The sequence below is a fragment of the Vulpes lagopus genome, chromosome 2 (assembly GCF_018345385.1).
Source record: "Vulpes lagopus strain Blue_001 chromosome 2, ASM1834538v1, whole genome shotgun sequence".
Classification (NCBI taxonomy): Eukaryota; Metazoa; Chordata; class Mammalia; order Carnivora; family Canidae; genus Vulpes; species Vulpes lagopus.
In genome coordinates this window covers 169,786,187-169,809,480 of record NC_054825.1, presented here as the reverse complement: position 1 = coordinate 169,809,480, position 23,294 = coordinate 169,786,187, and the positions used below count along the sequence as shown (strand labels likewise).

General features: G+C 48.1%; 1 protein-coding gene across 2 annotated transcripts in view; it reads left to right on the top strand.

Moving 5' to 3' along the window:
* Positions 1-23,294, top strand: part of SPTBN4 (spectrin beta, non-erythrocytic 4) — a 77,149-nt gene that overhangs the window by 1,984 nt on the left and 51,871 nt on the right. For both annotated transcript variants that reach the window (XM_041746414.1, XM_041746415.1), the window contains exons 2-7: positions 157-339; positions 15,257-15,408; positions 16,391-16,564; positions 20,213-20,304; positions 21,331-21,411; positions 22,827-22,942. In XM_041746414.1, the coding sequence (XP_041602348.1) occupies positions 168-339; positions 15,257-15,408; positions 16,391-16,564; positions 20,213-20,304; positions 21,331-21,411; positions 22,827-22,942 (787 nt within the window). In that variant the 5' untranslated portion in view covers positions 157-167. The remainder of the gene's footprint in view (positions 1-156; positions 340-15,256; positions 15,409-16,390; positions 16,565-20,212; positions 20,305-21,330; positions 21,412-22,826; positions 22,943-23,294) is intronic.

Here is a 23,294-nt window from a genome sequence, read left to right as displayed (position 1 = left end):
GGGCCAATGTTACTGTCAGTGGTATTATGTCCATTTGAAAGACAGGGAAAACTGAGGATAAGGGAGTGGACAGGACTCACAGTCAGTCACTGTTAGAAGTGGGACCTCTGTGCTCAGGCCGTGTCTCTAGTCTAACATGCCTCTGCTCCTCCCCAGGTCTCACCCCGATGGCGCAGATACCAGGGGAAGTGGACAACATGGAGGGCCTCCCGGCCACTAACAACAACAACCCTGCAGCCCGCTGGGAGAGCCCTGATCGGGGCTGGGAGCGGGAGCAGCCAGCAGCCTCCACAGCAGCCGCCTCGCTCTTTGAGTGCTCCCGGATCAAGGCCTTGGCAGGTACCTGGAGGAGGGTTGGGGTGGGAGGAAGAAGAGAGGGAAAGAAGAAGGCTGCTGGGGTGTCAGTGCTTGAGAATCTTGGTGGCCTAGAGGATGGGAAGAGAGTCACAGGCACTGCACGTGAATCTGTAGACTAGCACGGTCCAGTGGAACTTTCCATGGTGATGGGAAAATGCTATCTGGGATGTCCAATATCTTAACCACTAACCACTAGTACTTGAGGCTGTAAGCACTTGAAATGTGGCTAGTGCTTCTTGAGGGCCTGACTTTTTCATTGTATTTAGTTTTCATTCATTTAAATTTAAATAGCCACATGTGGCTTGTGGATACTGTATGAGGCAGTGCTGCCTTAGAACCTTAGAAATGTAGAGTCTCAGAAATGTGGGATTTTATAAGCGTACTTCTTTAGAATTTCAAGATGCTCAAATATTGGATTTTTGGACCTTGGAATGTCATATTCAGAGATTCTTCAAACTTGAGGCCTTTAGAAATGACACTCTTAGAGCATAAAACTTTATAATCACAAATCTTAGAAATTTTAATCATTGACATCCACTGCCAGGATCTTAGACCCTTAGAAATCTAAACTCTAATACACATAGATCCTTAGGGCTTTCTAATCTTAAAACTTTGGAATTTAAGATTAGAAATGCAGATCCTGAGAATTTTGAGATAGAATGACCACACCTTCCAGTTTTTAGCACTGAAACCCTCAGTCTGGGACCAACCAGGATGGTTGTTCACCCTACTTCGATGTTTTAGAGCAATATAAGCCAGGACTAGAGAACTGTATAGACATAGAATCTTAGAACCTTAGACCTTTGGAACTGTAGACCATTGAAGTTGAGGACTTCATATCCAGAAGGATTTAGAACCTCAGAAGTATTTAATTATCAGCATTGAAACTATGAGCAAGGGGGATCCCTGGGTGGCTCAGCGGTTGGGCGCCTGCCTTTGACCCAGGGCGTGATCCTGGAGACCCTGGATCGAGTCCTGCATTGGGCTCCCTGCGTGGAGCCTGCTTCTCCCTCTGCCTGTGTCTCTGCCTTTCTATCTCTCTCTCTTTCTCTGTCTCTCATGAATAAATAAATAAAATCTTAAAAAAAAAAGAAAGAAACTATGAGCAAAAGGGCACCTGCTTGCCCCAGTCACTTAAGCATCCAAGTGTTGGTTTTGGCTCATGGGATCTCAGGGTCATGGGATCAAGTCTCAAGTCAGGCTTCCTGTTTGGCATGGAATCTGCTTGAGAGTCTCTCCCTCTGCTCCTCCCTACCCCTCTGCTCATGCTCTCACTCTCTATTTCTCTCTCTCTCTCAAATCAATACATAAATCTTTAAAAAAAAGAAAAGCAAAAAATAAAACTACGAGCAAAGACCCTAAGAACCTTCAGAGACATGTAACTTCATAATCATAAGCCTTTTTAAAAAATCTTTATTTATTTATGATAGTCACAGAGAGAGAGAGAGAGAGAGAGAGAGAGAGAGAGAGGCAGAGACATAGGCAGAGGGAGAAGCAGGCTCCATGCCGGGAGCCCGACGTGGGATTAGATCCCGGGTCTCCAGGATCGCGCCCTGGGCCAAAGGCAGGCGCCAAGCTGCTGCGCCACCCAGGGATCCCCCTCATAAGCTTTTTTTAAAAAAGATTTTATTTATTTATTCATGAGACACACACACACACACAGAGAGACAGAGAGAGGCAGAGACACAGGCAGAGGGAGAAGCAGGCTCCTTGCAGGGAGCCAGATATGGAACTCGATCCCGGGACTCCGGGATCACACCCTGGGCAAAAGACAGGCGGTAAACTGCTGAGCCACCCAGGGATTCCCAGTCATAAGCCTTATTAAGCCTTTAAAACACTAGACCCTTGGGACTTTTGTTATCTCGGGAACATGAAATGTTATAAACTATAGATTGTAGTAATCATGAAATCTTAACCTAAGGTTAGAAACCCTAAGATCAGAAGCAGTTCCCTCAGAATCTGAGAATTTTAGTAACTCAACATTTGACAATTGTGGGATCTTTGATACTAAGATTCTTGGAACTTTATAATTATAAGATGTTGAGGAGTAGTGTCAAACCCAAGGGCCTCTGGGAAGCAGGTGACATAAATGAGAGAATAGGGTAGACAGGGGGCCGTGGTCAACTGTAGAGCATTGCTTTGGTCATCAGCTCCAGCCATGGGGAAATGTGAGTCTAAAATTACTAGTTCTGATGTTACTTTGCAATTTCCCAATTCTAAAAAAAATATCTGTATGTGCCACAAAGGATGAACCAGAATGAACTCACAGATTGCCAGCCTCCTCTGATTTAGAAATTAGGATGCTATAAAATATACTCTTGGAAACTTAAAATCATACCTTCAGACTCTTAGAACCATAAACACTTGGGATCATATCAACTTGGAATTCTAGAATTTATTATTCCATCCACAAAATATTTATTCAGTGCTTGCTTTGTGCTTGACCTGTGCTGGACAATAGAAGGGACGTGACGGCGACTGAGCCAGTGCACAGTGCTCCCAGGCCACTGGGAGAGTTAGATTGAGCCAGAATCATGACCCGGAGTGGTCAGGGTCTAGATGGTGAGGACTATAGGAGTTCAGATGATGTGCTTGATTCAGTCCAGAGGGTCAGAATGCTTCCTGGAGGGGGAGATACCTAAGCTGAGCTCGGAAGGATGAATAATAGTGAACCTTGGGGTGGAGAGGAGAAGAATATTCCAGGCAGAGGGACCAGCATATGCAAGACCTCCAAAAGCTGGGAGTGGCTAGATTGAGGTAGGGAGCAAATGACAATGCAAAAGGAGGCAGTAGGAGTCAGATCCTGAAGGGCACCATAAACCACCATGAAGGGCGTGAGGGCACTGGGGAGCAATGGCAAGATTTTAAGCAGAGGTAGATTGTGATAATGTGGGGATCGAGGACTCTTCTCATCTGAGAACCACTGACTCCCAGAATATCAGTGTTGAATACCACAGACAGATGAACACCTAGACCAGAGAAATGTAGGGATCCCCCACAAGAAAAAAAATCTCAAAAAAAAAGAAAAAAAATCTCATAGGCTCCCTATGTCTACTTAAATTATTATATCAATAATAAATAAATAAATAAATAAGTAAATATATTACCGTATCTACGATTTTCCTAAATGCAGCACGCCCACAACTCTGTGTATATCTCTTATGCCTACAGTTTTCTAAAGCTAAAGCATGTTTTATTGGACTCCAGAACCGTGCAAAAGCAGTTAACATTCAGCTTAACAGGAACTTCAGAATGCTGTCGATGCTGCTCTAACGATGTTGCAGCTCGAAAACCTAACATGGTAGACCGCTAGGGTGCATTTTCTTTTGCGTCCCTTTGCTTACTTCCCTCACGCTTTTTCTCTTTTCAAACTAAGGCCAACCCTTTGAGCAGAGTCCTGCGTAACATGCTTTCCTATGAACATCTTTGAAAAAATTGTCTGGACCCCATGCTCAAGAGAGTGCCCTTAATTATGCTCTTCAGTTTATGGCTCACCGTCCCCCTCTTTCTATGTGAGGACCCTCTCCTCCTCTTTATCTATTCATCTACTCTCTTTGCTTTTTAACATTTAAAAAAATTAATCTCTACGCCCAATGCAGGGCTTGACCTCAAAACCCCAAGATCAAGAGTCACACGCTCTACCAACTGAGCCAGCCAGGCACTCCTATTTGCTTATTCTCTTTTATTCCCACATCTCACACCAATGCCTTCCTGTGGGTAACCATTCTGATAGTTTGTTTGTTTTAAAGAACAGGTTATTTATTTATTTTAGAGAGTGTGCATCTACATGGGCAGGGGTGGAGGAGGGGCAGAGGAGGAGAGAATCCCAAGCAGGCTCCACATTCAAACATGGTGACTATCACGGAGCTCAATTCCAAGACCCTGAGATCAAGACCTGTCTTGAAATCAAAAGTCTGACCCTTGGGATCCCTGGGTGGCGCAGCGGTTTGGCGCCTGCCTTTAGCCCAGGGCGCGATCCTGGAGACCTGGGATCGAATCCCACGTCGGGCTCCCAGTGCATGGAGTCTGCTTCTCCCTCTACCTGTGTCTCTGCCGCTCTCTCTCTCTTTCTCTGTGTGACTATCATAAAAAAAAAAAAAAAAGTCTGACCCTTAATGGACTGAGCTACCCAGGCTCCATTTGATAGTTTTAATGCAAATTATTTTCTTTGTGTGCCAATGATTTTGCAAAACGTGCATTGCTGATTAGTATGCATGTATACATATATTTTAACTGCTTATGAAAATATTACATGCACACTAAAAGGCAGATAAATCGTGAGAGTAATTTAAGACAGTATTTCCACAAGTGAGCACCCCTGGTAACCAGTCTCCATATAAGGAAACAGAATATGACAACCCCAGAGAAGCCCCCCTCAGGCTGCCTCCCTCGCTATACCCCAAAAGTAAACACTATCCTAAGTTATAACAGCACACGTTTGTTTTGCTGGTGTTTGAACTTCATATAAATATAGAATCCTGAAGCATGTACCCCTTTGTGTCTGACTTCATTCACTCAACACTGTGCTTATGAGGGTCATCCGTGTCTACCTGTATTTGTAGAATGTTCCTTTTCATCGCTGTATAGTATTCCACAGTGTGAATATGCCATAGTTTATCCATTCACCTGTTGATGAGCATTTGGGTTACTCTTCATTTGTGGCTATTACAAGCTAGACTATTGCATACTGGTAATTACTGATATTTCAAACTGTTATGAACTGTTGTTGCTTTAAACTTTCTAGCACCTGTTTTTTGGTGGGCCTAAGCACTGATTTCCACGGGGAGAAAAGTGCTGGGTCATAGGGGTAGGTGTATATCTAACTTTAGTGGAAACTACCAGTTTGTATCATTTTATATTTCCAGCAGCTGTATATGAGGGATTCAGTTACTGTACATCGAACCCTTAGTATGGTCAGTCTTTTTAGTTTTAGTCATTCTGATGGGTGTGCATTTTATTGTGGTTTTAATTTACATTTTCCTGGTGACTAATTAACAACTAATGAGGTGGAGCACCTTTTCAGGTGTCTAGTGACTATTTGGATAGCTTCCTGTGAAGTGCCTGTTCGGGTCCTTTGCCTATTTGCATATTAATTTTCCTGCCTTTTTCTGATGTTTTGTAGGAGTTCTTATATATCCTGGTATAAGTCCTTTGTCAGATCTGTGTGTTGTGAATGTTTTCTCCTACTATGTGGCTTGTCTTTTTATTCTTTTTTTTTTTAATTTTTATTTATTTATGATAGTCACAGAGAGATAGAGAGAGAGGCAGAGACACAGGCAGAGGGAGAAGCAGGCTCCATGCACCGGGAGCCCGACGTGGGATTCGATCCCGGGTCTCCAGGATCGCGCCCTGGGCCAAAGGCAGGTGCCAAACCGCTACGCCACCCAGGGATCCCTTTTTATTCTTTTAAAGTTGCCTTTTGAGGGAACCCTGGGTGGCACAGCGGTTTGGCACCTGCCTTTGGCCCAGGGCGCGATCCTGGAGACCCGGGATCGAATCCCACGTCGGGCTCCCGGTGCATGGAGCCTGCTTCTCCCTCTGCCTGTGTCTCTGCCTCTCTCTCTCTCCGTGTGTGACTATTATAAATTAAAAAAAAAGTTGCCTTTTGATGAATGGTATTTTTTTTAAAGATTTTATTTATTTATTTGAGAGAGAGAGAGAAGGTGCATGAGCAGGGGGAGGGGCAGAGGAAGAGGGAGAAGCAGACACCCGGCTGAGCAGGGAGCCTGAACTGGGGGTCTGTCTCAGGACCCCTAGATCACAACCCAAGTTGAAGTCTTAACCGACTGAGCCACCCAGGTACCCTGATGAACAGTATTTCATAATTTAAATGTAGTCTAATTGGATCATTTTTTAAAAAAAAATATTTTATTTATTTATTCATGAGAGACACACAGAGAGAGGCAGAGACAGGCAGAGGGAGAAGCAGGTTCCATGCAGGGAGCCCAATGTAGGACTCCAACCCAGGACTCCAGGATCATGCCCTGAGCCAAAGGCAGACAGACGCTCAACCCTTGAGCCACCCAGGTGTCCCTAATTTGATCGTAATAATTACTTCCTGTGTGACTAACACTTGGTGTCTTAAGAAATCTTTGCTGGGGCACCTGGGTGGCTCAGTGGTTGGGTGTCTGCCTTTGGCTCAGGTCAGGTTGTGATCCTGAGGTCGAGGGATTGAGTCCCGCATGGGGCTCCCTACATGGAGCCTGCTTCTCCCTCTGCCTGTATCTCTGCCCCTCTCTCTGTGTCTCTCATGAATAAATAAAAATAAAATATTAAAAAAAGAGAAATCTTTGCCTACTTCAAGGTCATGGAGATTTTTTGGTTTTCTTCTAAAAGTCATATTTATTCCTTTCACATTTAGATTTATAAGCCAGATGACATTTACTATATTTATTACTGTGTACAATGTGGAATGTCGGTCAGGGTTTGTTTTTTTTTCCACATGAATATCCAGTTGACTCAGTTCCATTTATTGGAAAGGCTTTCTTTTCCCTACTGAACTGCAATTTCACTTTGTTATAAATCTGAGAGCCCTGTATGAGCTTGTGCATGCAAGTATTGCTAGTTGATGCAGGTTAGCATATTCTAGATTGCAGGTTTTTGTTTGTGTTTTTACGTAAGCTCTAGGCCCAACATGGGGCTTGACCTCACAACCCTGAGATCAACCCTGCTCTGCCCACTGAGCCAGCCAGGTGGGCCTAAGTTTGAGTTTTTGCATTGTTCTTATTCAGCACTATGCCTTGAGACTCAGCCATGTGGGGGTGCCTGGGTGGCTCAGTCAGTTAAGCATCTGACTCGATTTCAGCTCCAGTTCATGATCTCAGGGTTGTGGGATCGAGCCTGGGACAAGGGCTCCCTGTTGAACATGGCATCTGCTTGGGATTCTCTCTTCCTTCTCCCTCTGCCCCTCTCTACTTGTGCCCTCTTTCTCTCTCTCCCTCTAAAATAAAATTTTAAAAATCTGAAAAAAAGAAAAAAGAAAAAAGACTCAGCTGCTGCTCCTAACTGCTGCATGGAGTCTATTGCGTGAACTCACCATATTTGATTTTCCTAACAATGGAAAATGAGGCTGTCTCCAACCCCCAACCTGCCTGTACCCCTTACCCCCCAGTAGCATTGGATGGAACACCTTCATACATGCTCCTTATGTGTAGAAGAGTTTATGGGACATATGCACAGAGAAAGAACTTCTGTGTCATGGGGGTATGCCCTAATTTAATTAGACTCTGATCACTTCCCAGTTAGCTGCCCTAGTCTGTAACTCCCACCAGTAGGCTTGGGGGGCAGTTATGAGGTCTCCACATTTCCTCTACTTGGTATCCTCCAGCTTCCTAACTTTCCTCAGACCAGGAGCCAAGCATCATTAACATACTAAATGTCACTATATCCTTTCCCCTTAGCCAACAATGGATAAGAGTTAGTTATTTTTCAGCTTTACAAAGGTCTCCGTGTATTAAAGATACGAATACATTGAAATCTTATTCTAAGGAAATGTTTTTTGCTTGTGACTGGTGATTTCCACAGTGGAGAAGAATATATAAATGACAACTCAATGTGAACACAATGGCAGAGGTAGGACAGTTGTCATTTGGCTTGGAGCCGTGACAACCCAAAGGTATGGGTGCCAGCTAGAGTCCCAGCAGGAAGCAAATGGCTCTCCTCAAGGGGGTAAAATTGAGGAGAACTAAATGAAGGGACTAATTATAGAGGTGTGGCCAGGGCTATGGGAACCTACAAACTACGAGGCCAGTGGACACCCCAGGTACTGGAGCAGGTCAGGGAGTGGTGAGAGGGCCGAGGCCTCCCGAGCTGGGGATGTAGGGAGAGAATAAGGCACTGCTGACAGCTTTCAGTTCATGTAGAGAGGTAATAAATTCCTCAGCCCTTCTTTCTCCTCTTTTTTCCCCTGTTATTTATTTATTTATTTGAGAGAGAGAATGTGGAGGGAGGAACAGAGGGATAGGGAGAAAGAATCTCAAGCAGACTCTGACCTGAGCACATAGCCCAACTTGGGGCTCTGGGCTCGATCCTAGGACACTAAGATCATGACCTGAGCTGAAATCAAGAGTCAGATACTCAACCCACAGAGCCACCCGGTTGTCCCATTCCTTTCTCCTCTGATCTCTTTCTAGTCAAACCCAACAGAACGTCTGAGGCCTTTGAGGGCCGTGGAGCCCATTCATAGAGTCTGCACCAGCAGCCTCCCTGGGCCCAGAGCTCGAGCAGAACAGTAGGGGTGGTGCAAGAGGGGCAACGGAAGACACCCTACATGGTAGCCAAACACACTCCCCAGCACAGTAAACATTCAGTGTCATCTTAGGTCAGAAGTGGCACTCTGGGACATATCTGGTTTCACCTCCACTGTGTGGTTTTTTTCTTTTTTTAAAGATTTGTTTATTTATTTTAGAAAGAGAGCAAGGGAGAGTGCATGCACATGGGAGTGCGGGGAGGGGCAGAGGAAGAGAATCTTCCAGCAGACTCCCTGCTGAGCGTGGAGCCCAACAGAGGGCTGATGTCACAACACATGAGATCACGAGCTGAGCTGAAACCAAGAGTGTGAGACAGCCACCCAGGCGCCCCACTCCCACTGTGTTTTCTACAAACACAAATCGGTTGCCAGTATTTAAAAATAGGGAGATTTTGGGGGCACCTTGGTGACTCAGTGGTTGAGTGTCTGCCTTCAGCTCAGGTCATGATCCAGGGGTCCTGGGATCGAGTCCCTCATCAGGCTCTCTGCAGGGAGCCTACTTCTCCCTCTGCCTATGTCTCTGCCTCTCTTTGTGTGCCTCTCATGAGTAAATAAATAAAACCTGGGTGGTTCAGTGGTTGGGCGCCTGCCTTTGGCTCAGGTTGTGATCCTGGGATCCAGGATCGAGTCCCACATCAGGCTCCCTGCAAGGAGCCTGCTTCCCCTTCTGCCTATGTCTCTGCCTTTCTCTCTCTCTCAGTCTGTGTCTCTCATGAATAAATAAATCTTAAAAAAATAAAATATTTAATAAATAGATAAAAATAAGGAGACTTTGTCTTTAAAAAATCCAGATTTGGGAGATCCCTGGGTGGCTCAGCGGTTTAGCGCCTGCCTTTGGTCCAGGGCGCAATCCTGGAGTCCCGGGATCAAGTCCCGCGTTGGGCTCCCTGCATGGAGCCTGCTTCTCCCTCTGCCTGTGTCTCTGCCTCTCTCTGTCTCTATGTCTATCATGAATAAATAAAAAATAAAATCTTTTTAAAAAATCCAGATTTGGGGCTCCTCGTGGAATATCAAATGATACAGCAACTCAGGGATACAGTTCCTGGGAGGCTGCAGTCACAGGGGCTGTGTGTGGCCACTGCCCCTGATCTAGGGCCTAGTTTTCTCAGTTTCAGGGCCTGCCTGGCCTGTGTGGGTGTTTCCACTCTGGACCCCTGTTCCATGCTAACAAGACTATAGTCACAAGACCCAAAATTTCATGGTATCCTGCTTTATGAAGTCACCATCCGGATGGTCCAGGAAATGTTTCTATTAGTTTTCTTTGGATATCATCAAAATGAAATTACAAAATAAAAAAAATATTCTCATGAATCTCTGTCTTCCAAGTATGAGTTCCCAAACACTCAGGATGCCTCAGAATCCGTTGACTTAGTCCAGACCCCACGTTTTGAAAATGGGGGCCCAAAGAGGAGACGTGTTCACTTGAAGTCAAACAGTGCCTTATCAATAGAGGCAGAACTGAATGCACTTGTCCTCACTCAGTGCCACACTGGGGGGGGCGGGGTGCACAGAAGGTCCACTTTGGCTTCAGCATTGCCCAAAATCTGCTATTTGGCTAGGGCACCAGTGATTGGAAGGCAGCATAACCCAATACTTAATTCAGCATCTATTCTGTTACCACTTCCTGGTGTGTGATTGATGTTCAGGTGCTCACACGAGTCCCCATCCTCTCCACACAGCACAAAACGTGCATTTAAACAAACAAGATATCTCACATGGATTTAGTATTCATTTCTGCATAGTCACTTTCAAATTACAGGTAAACATTCAAGATCTGGTTTCAAGTAAAAAAAAAAATACAGGTCCCTCAGTGGATATTTTTTAACAATGTATATATATTTTCACTGCCAGAATCAAATGCAATATTTAATATTACAAAAGAGGATGCCTGGCTGGCTCAGTCGGTGGAGCATGAGACTCTTGATCTTGGCGTCATGAGTTTGAGCCCCATGTTGGGGGTAGAGTTTATTTAATACAAAATAATAATACTATGGGGCGCCTGGGGTGGTTCAGTTGGTTAAGCGTCTGACTCTTGATTTTGGCTGAGATCATGATCTCCGGGTCATGGGATCAAGCCCCTTGTTGGGCTCTGTGCTCAGAGGGGAGTCTGCTTGAAATTCTCTCTCCCTCTACTCTTCTCCCTCATTACTCGCTAGCTCATGCTCTCTCTCTCTCATAAATGAATAAATAAATAAAATCTTTATAAAAACAATATTACAAAAGGTAAATTTTATGAAAAAAATTGTTGAGAGATTTTTAAATGGTTAAAAAGGGAAACAGACTGGCTCTACAAATCTTGCTTCCTGCACTCATAGGAAACTTAAAAGTATGATAACTAAGTTATTTAGTAATGAAATGCTAAGCATATGGTGCAGCTGAACTGCTGCAACACACCGACCCAGTGATGCAGTGGCTTAAAGGAGACAGAAGCTTACTTCTCCCTTCTGCATAATCCTGACGGGAGCAGCCTGGTGGGCAGGGAGGCTCTGCTCTGAGCAATGAGTATGGCTTCCAGCCTTCTTCTTCTACTCTGTGCCCTCTGGATCTTGTGTTCAAGCTTGTGCTAGTTAGGGGAAGAGAAAGGAAAGCCAGACATTAGTTTACTGTTCTGGTAACACTTTATTTTTTAAAAAAATATTTTATTTATTTATTCATGAGAGACACAGAGAGAGAGGCAGAGACACAGACAGAGGTAGAGGCAGGCTCTTCACATGGAGCTCAATGTGGGATTCGATCCCAATGTGGGATCATGCCCTGAGCCAAAGGCAGAAGCTCAACCGCTGAGCCACCCCAGGCGTCCCTGGTAATACTTTAAATTAAGAAATAATGATAGATTCACATGAAGTTGCAAAGGAAGTACAGATGATAAAAAGACTCACCCAGGGGATCCCTGGGTGGCTCAATGGTTTAGCGCCTGCCTTTGGCCCAGGATGTGACCCTGGAGTTCTGGAATTGAGTCCTGGGATCGAGTCCCACATCGGGCTCCCTGCATGGAGCCTGCTTCTCCTTCTGCCTGTGTCTCTCTGTCTCATGAAAAAATAGATAAAATCCTAAAAAAAAAAAAAAAAAAAAAAAAAAAAAGACTCACCCAGGGTGCCTGGGTCCCTCAGTGGGTTAAGCATCTGGCTTTGGGTTTCGGCTCAGGTCATGATCTCATGGGTCATGGAAACGAGCCCCACGTTGGGCTCCATGCTAAAGTCTACTTGTCTCTCTCTCTCTGCTCCTCTCTGGCTTGTGCTCTCTCTCTCTCTCACACTCTCTCAAATAAATAAAATATTTTTTTAAAAATTGAAAGACTCGCCTAATTTAAACTTTTTATTTTATTTTTTTAAAGATTTTATTTATTCATTCATGAGACACACACACACACAGAGAGAGAGAGAGAGAGAGAGAAAGAGAGAGAGGCAGAAACACAGGCAGAGGGAGAAGCAGGCTCCATACCGGGAGCCTGATGCAGGACTCAATCCCGGGACTCCAGGATCACGCCCTGGGCCAAAGGCAGACTTAGACCGCCAAGCCACCCAGGGATCTCCTAAACTTTTTTTTTTTAAGATCTACTTGATTTATTCATGAGAGACACACAGAGAGAGGCAGAGACAGAGGCAGAGGGAGAAGCAGGCTCCCTGCGGAGAATATAATACAGGACCTGATCCCAGGACCTCAGGACCACGACCTGAGCCGAAAGCAGATGCTCATCCACTGAGCCACCCAGGTATCCCTAAATTTTTTTTTTAAAGACTTTATTTACTTTTTCATGAGAGACACACAGAGAGAGGCATAGACATAGGGAGAGGCAGAAGTAGGCTCCCTGTGGGGAGCCTGATGCAGGACTCTATCCCAGGACTTTGGCATCACAACCTGAGCCAAAGGCAGATGCTCGACTACTGAGCCACCCAGATGCCCAAGACTCACCTAATTTAAGAACAGGCGAGGGATTTGCATAGACATCTCTCCCAGGAGGATACACAAATGGCCAATAAACACATGGGAAGATACTTACCATCATAGGTCACCAGGGAAATGCAAATCAGAACCACATTGAGACACCACTTCATACCACTGGAATGGCTGTGATCAAATGGGAAATAGCAAGGAGTGTTGAGGACATGGGGACACTGGGACCCTCATACCTCACTGGTGGGAATGTAAGATGGTGCAGCCACTTTGGAAAACAGTCGGCAGTTCCTCAAAAGGTTAATCATAGGGGCACCCGGGTGGCTCAGTCGATTGAGTGTCTGACTCAATTTCAGCTTAGGTCATGATTTCAGGGTTGTCATATCGAGCCCTGCATCAGGCTTTGCGCTGAGTGGGGAGACTGCTTGCAATTCTCTCTTTCCCTCTCCCTCTGCCCCTCTCCCTCCTTGTGCACTCCTCTCTCTCTCTCAAATAAATATTTTTTTCTAAAAAAAGTTTAATCATAGAGTTGCCATAGAATCCAACCATTTCACTCCCCAGCATATAGTCAAGATCGTTGAAAACACAAAGACTTGTATGTACATAAATGTTCACAGCCGCATTATTCATAATAGCCACAAAGTGGAAACAACCCCAATGTCCACTGGTGAATAGATGAGTAAAATGTAGGATGTCCAGAGAATAGAATATTATTTAGCCATAAAAAATAAAGTACTGATACATGCCACAATGTGGATAAACCTTGAAAACATGCTAAGCTAAAGAACCCAGACACCCAAAAAGCTCATATATTGTATGATTTCATTTATATGAAATGTCCAGAATAGGTAAATCCATAGAAACAGAGAGTAAGTTAATAGCTTCCTAGGGCGGGATGCCTGGGTGGCTCAGCAGTTGAGCGTCTGCCTTCCGCCCAGGGTGTAATCCTGGAGTCCTGGGATCGAGTCCCACGTTGGGCTCCCTGCATGGAGCCTGCTTCTCCCTCTGCCTGTGTCTCTGCCTCTCTCTCTCTCTGTCTCTCATGAATAAATAAATCAAATCTTAAAAATAATAGTTTCCTAGGGCTGTGAGAAGGGGGAGTGGGGGAGTGACTGCTCGTGGGCACAGGGTTTTTTCTTGGAGGGCTGAACATGTTCTGGTATTAGATGGTGATGTGAAAATACTAAAAATCAGTGAATTTACACTTTGAAAGGGTGAATTTTATAGTATGTGAATTATAGCTCATAGTAAAGCTGTTATTAAAAGAGAGAGAGAGAGAGCAGCCCAGGTGGCTCAGCAGTTTAGCGCTGCCTTTGGCCCAGGGCGTGGTCCTGGAGTCCCGCGTAGGGCTCCCTGGGTGGAGCCTGCTTCCCCCTCTGCCTGTGTCTCTGCATCTCTCTCTCTCTGTCTCTCATTAATAAACACATACATACATACATACATACATACATAAATCTTTAAAAAAATAAATAAGAGAGAGAGAGAGAGAGAGAGAAGCCCCTGGATGGCTCAGTTGGTTAAGCATCCCGCACTGCCCTTGATCTCAGCTCAGGTCTTGATGTCAGGGTGGTGAGTTCGAGCCCCACCTTGGGCTCCATGCTGGTTGTGGAGCCTACTTAAAAAAAAAAAAAGATAAACCCTCGTGTGTTTGCATCAAAAAAAAAAAAAAAAAAAAAGATAGTAGGAGCGGCTTCCAAGCAATGTTTTTGTCAGTGAGGCGGCAGTTGAGGAGTTGTACACATTCTCCCCCCACCCCCGTTGGCAGTCACGTGCCTACTACTATGCGCCCTAGGGATGTGGGAGACTCAGGATCTAGCTGGCAGTCTAACTACTGCAGAGTGGGGAGTTCGAGGGTGTGTGTGACATGGTCCCTTGTCACGGAGGGGGCATTCCTTCTAGCATATTCCTTCCTCTTCATCCCCCACACCTCGTCAGTGCCATGTCTAATTTTTTCATCAGTGACTAACTCTCCAGTGTGTCCCCTTCCCCCATTTCCAGCTTCTGCCCTGGTTTGTCCTCTCTTTTGAGAGTCACTTCCCCAGTTTCCCCCCTGAGCTGCCATTCTTGCCCTCTCTGACCTACCCTCCCCACAGTAGCCAGAGGTGTTCCTGAAACACAACTCTCATTCTGTCCCGCCCCCCTCCTTAGCTTTCCACAGCTCCCTAGTGTATTATCTGGGTCCCACTAAACTGAGCTCTGGGAGGGAAGGCCTCTGTCTCTACTCGGAGCCTAGGACAGTGCGGAGCACATACTAGGTGGTCAAATATTTATTGATTGCATGAACAGGGCCAACTGGGATGAGGATCAAGGAAGGCTGGGGGGCCTGGGGGGCTCAGTGGGTTAAGCGTCTGCCTTTGGCTCAGGTCATGATCACCAGGTGCTGGGATCTAGTGTTAGGATCCAACTCCCTGCTCAGCGGGGAGGCTGCTTCTCCCTCTCCCTCTGCCCCTCCCCGCTGCTTGTGTTTTCTCTCTTAAGTAAATAAATAAAATCTCTGGGTGGGGGGGGAAGAGAGAGAGAGAGAGAGAGAATCAGGGAAGGCTTTTTGTGGAAGTGATATCTCAGGAAAGCTCTAAGACCTGTCTCCAGGTGCGCAGGGAAGGGTCGGCAGGGCGTCCCAGGTAGGAGGAGCCGGCCGTCGGTGCCAAGCCCTGACTGTTGTTGCAGAGCTGGGGTCTGGGCCGGAGTGGAGGGCTGGGGAGAAGCTGCGGGGGGCGGGTACAGGGGTGCGGGGGCTCATCAGAGCCTGTCTTTCAGACGAGCGCGAGGCCGTGCAGAAGAAGACCTTCACCAAGTGGGTGAACTCGCACCTCGCCCGCGTTGGCTGCCACATCGCGGACCTCTACGCCGACCTCCGGGACGGCTTTGTGCTCACGCGGCTCCTGGAAGTGCTGTCCGGGGAGCAGCTGGTGAGGGGACCCGGGGCCCGGCGGCGGGGGCGGCCCTGGGATCCGGGGCGGGGCTGTGACCCGGGGCGGCTAACTTCCCAGAAGGGCGGGTGGGCTAGCGCCCTCGTTATTCAGGGGGCGGGGCTAAGGCGCGGGGGCGGGGCTTGGTGAGCCTGGGGGCGTGGCTGGGAACTGCAGCGGGGTTACGTGGACCGTGAAGGCCGCGGTTCCTGCGGACTCGGGGCTTGGGATGGGGAGTAGTGCTGTTGCAAGACGACTGGCTATAAAATAGGGGCAGGACCTGTTGCAGGGGTCTATGGATGAGGGTGCCGTGGTCATCGGGAGGGGAGGCCCGGGTCATGGAACTATGGGGAACGAAACAGGACCCTGGTATGAGTCTGGCTTGTGTGGGTTGCAGCTGTATTTCTGGGCTTGGGTGAGGCTTCATCGCAAAGGGTGGGATTCTGAGGGAGCTAGAGATTTATTAAGGGAGCTCAGAAACCGTGAGTGGCACGGCTAAAGAACAGAAACAAACGCCCCTGGAAGTAATAGTGCAATAAACGAGGGGAGACCTGGGGGAATGGGCGTGGCTCCAAGCAAGGGCCCGGCGGGGAGGCAGGGGGGGTGTGGCCATGGACCTGGGGGCCACGCCGAGGTGGCCTGGACAGAGATCCAGGGGGAGGGACGAGTCGCAGCAGATTGCTGAGGCTTCTTAAGACGTGTGGCTACAGATCGGAGGCGGAGCTTCAGTAGAGTGGGTGGGGTCAGGAACTAGAATTAGCCTCGAAGGGACGGACCCTTGAAAGGGGTCTGGCTCTGGGAAGGGGCAGGGCTTCTTCAAAAGGATTGGGTCCTAGGTCTTTGAAAAGACTGGGGGGGCGTGGCTTGGGCTTGGCCATCCAGGAGGCGTGGCCGTGAGGGCCGGCGTCTTTGGAAGGGGTGAGGCCTGGGGCACAGGGCACTTGGCCGGGCTGTCCACCTCCCAACGCGCCTGCCACCCTAGCCGAGGCCCACGCGCGGTCGCATGAGGATCCACTCGCTGGAAAACGTGGACAAGGCGCTGCAGTTCCTGAAGGAGCAGCGCGTGCACCTGGAAAACGTGGGCTCGCATGACATCGTGGATGGGAACCACCGACTGACTTTGGGGCTAGTCTGGACCATCATCCTGCGCTTCCAGGTGATCCCCAAGTGACCCCGCCCGGCCTTCCCCCGCCAAGGTGTGGCCTTAGGAGGACATCTCCCACTCTCATTCGTTCATCTCAAAAAATTTCCCAGTATGATGCGGGAATCCTATTCCAGGTGATGGGGGTGAAAATTATGATAAAAATAACAATCATTATCACTACCGTCACTATGATAATTTATTTATACGTTTTTTCTTTTTACTCCATTCCAGGCACTGTTCTAAGCACTTGGCATTTAATACACACAACAACCCCATAAATTAGGTACCGTTTATTACATTTTATGGTAAGGAAAGTGAAGCCCAGAGAGGAGAAGTAATGTGTTCAAGGTCATACAGCTGGATAGTGGAGCTGGAATTCAAATCCGGGCAATTTTACTGTTCAGAAGCAAAATGGACACATTTTCTTCTCTTTACTTTCTTTTTTTTTAATCGACAAGCTTTCTGTCTTTATGGAGCTTACATTGTGGTGGGTGAGACAGACAATAAACCAACCCTTAAGTAATTAAACTGGAGGTATATGAGAAAGGCATCAGCTCTAGGTAAGAGCTTTGCAAAAAAGAATACATTATGATAAGGCAGTAAAAGGAATACAAAATATCAGGTTGACGAGATTTTAGACTTGGTTGGAGAAGGGCTCTCTGAGAAGCTGGTGGTTGCATAACATGAAGATGAAGGGAGAAAGCATCCCAGGCAGGAGGCACAGCATATGCAAAGGCCCTGACTGGGGTAGGAAGGAGCTGGAATATTGGAGGTATAGAATGACCACTATGGCTAGAGAATAGGAAGCAAGGGGGAACCTGGGAGGAGATGAGGTCAGAGGAGTCGATCTAGGTGATCTGTGATTAGCAGATTTTATTCTGTTTGAGATGGGGAGAAATTAGAGAGTTTTATCAAGAGGATGGCATAATCAGATTTAGACAGATCTCTTTGCGTTGGGAGTGGTCGTCAAAATTGGGGGCTGGGTGGCCAGGGAAAAAAGACTGGAGCTGGACTGGGAGATGCTGGGGCCACCCTGAGACAGTCCAAGGAGGAGGAATGGGTTTGAGGGACAATTCGGGACATGATGGTGGTAAAGAGTCTAGGACATCAGGATGAACATTTAGCAGTTCATTGGATCATGGGAATAGAGCTCAAGGGACGGGTGGGGGCTGGAGACAGACATGGGTATTGCCAAAACAAAATCAGGGAACAAGACTGGGGGTGAGGGATCACTGCTGGTGGCTGGAGCCCTGCCCTAGAGGTTGGGACCTCCTGGGAACCTAGTTTTTTTCCCTTAGAATCCAAATGCCAAACTCAGCTCTTGAGTCCAGGACCAAAGTCTCAAATACCCATTTGAGGCTCTTGAACCTGTTTTAGATTCTGGGTCACTAAGGACTTTATTAACACCTACTAAGTGCAATATAGCAGGAAACAAACATCCTGTGGTCCTGGAACTTTTTTTTTTTTAAAGATTTTATTTATTTATTCATGAGAGACACAGAGAGAGGCAGAGACAGGCAGAGGGAGAAGCAGGCTCCCTGCGGGGAGCCCAATGGGGAACTTGATCCTAGGACCCCGAGACCATGACTTGAGCTGAAGGCAGACACTCAACCACTGAGCCTCTCAGGTGCCCCTAGTCCTGGAGCTTTTACAGGTTAGTGAGAGCATTAGTCTGCTAGGGCTCCTGTAACAAAATACCAGACTCAGTGGCTTAAACAAACAGAAATTTATTTTCTCAAGTTCTAAAAACTGGAAGTTCAAGATCAAGCTGCCAGCAGGGTCAGTTCCTCCTGAGGCCTCTCTTCTTGGCTCACAGATGGCCACCTTCTCTGCATCCTCACATGGCCTCTTCCCTGTGTGTGCACATTTCTTGGGGTCTCTTCCTCTTCTTATAAGGACACCAGTCATTTTGGGGCTCCACCTGTATGGCCTTACTTAACCTTAATTATCTCCATAAAGGCCTAATTTTCAAATATAGTGAAATATAGTGGGGGTCAGAGCTTCCACTTATAAATTTTGAGGGGGGCACAATTCAGTCCACAATGAGGAGACAGTAAATCGGATGAATAAATAAAATGTAGAGATGATGATAGATGCCAAGGAGATAATAAGGCAGAAAAGGAGGACGTGAAATTTGAGTAGACATACTTTGATTTAAAATCAAGTGGTTGGGGGGATCCCTGGGTGGCTCGGCAGTTTAGTGCCTGCCTTTGGCTCGGGCGCGATCCTAGAGTCCCGGAATCAAGTCCATGTCAGGCTCCCAGCATGGAGCCTGCTTCTTCCTCTGCCTGTGTCTCTGCCTCTCTCTCTATATATATATCTATCATGAATAAATACATAAAATCTTTTTATTTTTTTTTTAAATTTTTTTTAAAATTTTTATTTATTTATGATAGTCACAGAGAGAGAGAGAGAGGCAGAGACACAGGCAGAGGGAGAAACAGGCTCCATGCACCGGGAGCCCGACGTGGGATTCGATCCCTGGTCTCCAGGATTGCACCCTGGGCCAAAGGCAGGCGCCAAACCGCTGCGCCACCCAGGGATCCCCATAAAATCTTTTTAAAAATAAAATAAAATAAAGTGGTTGGGGGGGGGGTGCTCCTGGGTGGCTCAGTCAGTTAAGCAGCTGCCTTTGGCCCAGGTCATGATCCCAGGGTCATAGGATTGAGCCCCACGTCAGGCTCCCTGCTCAATGGGGAGCCTGTTTCTCCTCCCTCTCCCTCCGCTGCTCCCCCTGCTTGTGCTCTCTCTGTGTCAAATAAATAAATAAAACTTTAAAAAAAAAATAAATAAGGGCCCCTGGGTGCCTCAGTGGCTGACGGTCTGCCTTTTGCTCAGGTCATGATCCCAGGGTCCTGGGATCCCAGGGTCCTGGGATCAAGAACCGCATCAGACTCCCTGCAGGGAGCCTGCTTCTCCTTCCGCCTATGTCTCTGCCTCTCTCTATGTGTCTCTCATGAATAAATAAATAATTTTTTTAAATAAATAAATAATAAAATAAAATAAGGTGGTTGGCAAAGCCCTTACTGAGAGGTGACAAGTGAATCAAGACATCAAGTTGGGGTGGAGCCATGTGGGCCCCTGAGGGAAAGAATGGCCAGTGCAAAGGCCCTGAGGCAGGAGGATGCTAGTGATTTGATGAAGAGGACAGCAGGTCTCTTGAGCAGAGTAGGCTGCTCCAGAGTAGGTTGAAGATGAGGTCAAAAACTTCCTGAGGGGAAATTGACTTTTGCCATGAGTGAGATGGACACCCTGAGGGTCTTGAGGCTGAGAGGCATGTGATCTGATCCAGGTGGTCACAGGGTTCCTCTCTGCTATTAGAATAGACTGTAGGGGCAGGAGCAGGGAGAGCAGCCTGGAGGTGACTGCACTAGCCCGGGCTGGAAATGATGGTGGCTTGAATCAGGGAAGTGGCCCAGAAACCAAAGTATGGAGGCCTCCCTAGAAACTGAGACCTTAGTCCACAACTACCTCCCCTAATTGTAGACATTGCAAAACACTCCAGATCCCACTCTCCTCCTCCTGAACCCCCAACCCCAGCCCAAAGCTGCCTCCCTCATCTCCTCTGTCACCTACCACCCTCCCTGGCCGCAGGGTACGCCCGTGGCTCCCAGGCTCGTGCCCTCCAGGTCCCGGCAGCCATGTTGTGTCTCCTCACAGATTCAAGTCATCAAAATCGAGACTGAGGACAACAGAGAGACCCGCTCAGCCAAGGATGCACTGCTCCTGTGGTGTCAGATGAAGACAGCTGGGTAAGCACACATCCTCCCCCAACCCACCCCCCACCCCGCCCCACCAGGCCCCTAACCTAATCTTGAGGGTTCCTTCTGGGACTGGAGTATAGGGGCAGCCCAAGCCCTCAGGGTCAAAAGTTACATCTGAAGTTAGTGAACTGGTAACTCTTCTGACCTTGACAAATAAACCCCTGTAACAATCTGGAAGGTCTGGTTCAAACTTCCAACTTGGGCTCCTCAGAGGACCATGCTGGATAGTAGTGGACTGTCCCCATCCTGCCCCCTTCGGTCCCCCCACCTCAGGAGGCCTCATGTGCACCTATGTGGACACCCCAGCCCTATTCCTGAGCTGTGGCCGACCCCCACTCCGAAAGCAGCCACCTCTCAGCCTAAGAGGGTGCACACTGGGGCTCGGGCAGCTCCCGTGAGGAGTTCAGGCTTCTGGTACCTTCAGTGGGGCTGAGAAGGGAGCTGTGTAGCTCTGCTGGGGAGTCCCCAAGAGCCCCAGCTCTCCACCCTCTGCCCTGAGGGGGGCCGTGGCCTGGAACTCAGGGGCTCCTGGAGAGCTGCCCCTGGGAGGAAGAGGGGGCAGGTATGGATGGAGACTGGGCTCTCTGGTGCTCAGCCTTCTGGGGGCCGGCTGGCTGGCTCTTTCACTGTGTCTTGTGTTTACTTCTATGTCTGCTTTCCCTTGTTCCTATCTCTCCCTCCCCCTACTCTCTCCCCCCTTCTCTCTCCCTTCTCATCTCCTCCCTTCCCTTCTTTCTTTCCCCATCTCTGTCTGTATCCTGTTTTCTCTCCATCTCTCTTTCTCTCTATCTCCCTGCCATCTCCCTGCCTCAATTGATCTATCATCTATCTATCTATCTATCTATCTATCTATCTATCTATCTATCATCTCTCTATCTATCTATCTATCATCATCATCTATCCACCCTCCCATCCATCCATCCCTGTCTATCTCTCTCTCTCTCTCCCTTCCTCCCTCTTTTTCCTCCCAATTATCTCCATCTCTGCCTCTGTCTCTCCTTTCTATGCTTCCAGTTACCCTGAGGTAAACATCCAGAATTTCACCACCAGCTGGAGGGATGGCTTGGCCTTCAACGCGCTCATTCACCGGCACAGGTACCCACTGACCTGGGGCAGCCCGGCCCTGCCCTGCACCCCCACTCTGCATCCCTTGGGTACACACACGCCTGTACATGTGTACATGCAGATGACACACATAGATGCGAGGACCCATCCCTTCACACGCACGCCCTTCACACTTACACAAGGCACACACCCCTGCAGAACCCCATCCAGGCCGTGTACTCTGTGTGTGCATGGAAACACACGTATGTACCATCATGCAAATGTGTATACACACTTATACTCATGCACATACACAGCCCATGCCTGCTACTTCCAGGCCCCCAGGGCAGAGAGCTCACTCCCCCTGGACTGTCCTCTCTGGTGTGGGCACAGCACCCCCTCTCATCAGAAAGTCTTTCTTCTAGGGGAGCCCCAGAGCCCCCCTTCTGCTTCCCTACACACTTACCTTTCACATCCGAGGGCCCGCCGCTGAAGTGGCTGAGGGGTGGGTATCCAGACAAATTTCCCCCATGTCTTGATTGTCCACATGACAGATTAGGGAAACTGAGGCCCCGAGCCTGGGAAGAACATGCTCTAGTGTGGTGGGAGTGGAACCCAGCCTTTTCTGCCAGAGGCACATGTTCACTCACAAGCCTTACCTGTCATGCATACGCACCCATACACTTGGGGAGACCCAGCCCCACCCCCACAGCCAGAAACCCACCAGCTCTACCCAATGGCAACATTGGTTGAGCACTTCCTGTATACCTGGGATTGTTCTCGGTGCTTTCCAATAAGTCATTTAATATTCAGTGAGCCTAGGACACCTGGGTGGCTCAGTGGTTGAATGTCTGCCTTTGAATCAGGAACTGATCCTAGAGTCCTGGGATAGAGTCCTGGGATCGAGTCCTGCATCAGCTCCCCACAGGGAGCCTACTTCTCCCTCTGCCTATGTTTGCCTCTCTCTGTGTGTCTCTCATGAATAAATAAATAAAATCTTTTTTTTTTAATAAATAAAATCTTAAAAAAATATATTCAGTGAGCCTGTGAGACAGATGCTAGTAGTCTAGTAGTATTATCTCCATTTTACAGATGAGAAAACTGAGGCATGGAGAGACAAAATAGCTTACCCAGTGTGACAGCCAGGAAGTAGTCGAGCTGCAGTGTGAGCCCCATGGGCTGGCTGTAGACCTCACACTTTGAACTGCTGTGTAATAATACTGTTTAGAAGCATGCTCAAGTAGACATGTGTGTTGTGAAGTCATTGTACACATGCCCTCATGCAGTTGTCACAGCCACAGAGGAATGCACAGACACGTACTGGCACACAACTTTCCCCTGGGCCAGGTGGCACCCCTCCTGCCCCTCGTCATGGCGGGGGGCGGCGCTCAGACAAGGATGGTGGCTCTCTTGCCCACTGGCCCTGGAGCCTGCCTGCTGCCTGCCCACTCTGTGTCCCCACCCAGGCCCGATCTCGTGGACTTCAGCAAACTCACCAAGTCCAATGCCAACTACAACCTGCAGAGAGCCTTCCGCACGGCTGAGCAGCACCTGGGGTTGACGCGTCTGCTGGACCCTGAGGGTAAGCCCTGCACAACCCCAGCCCCACTAACTCTTGGGGGGACTCATGACCCCAATGCCCACATCTACTCCATCCTGCTGCAATCCCATCCCAAACCCAAGGCGCTCCGTCCCAGCTCCTAGCCCCTCCCCTTCCTCATCTCCAATGCCTCCTCCTCCCTGGCTTCCAGTCCCTTCCTTGGCATGTCCGTCTCCAACCTGAACCCCACCTTAATCCCCTCCCCTTCCCATGCCCACTCCCACCCACAGTGAGCTCCCCCAAGCCCAACCCCCTTCCCTCCCTAGCTCCAGCCCCACCCCCAAGATTATCCCCCATCCCCATCCCCTGATTCAGCCTCCCTCCTAATCCATGA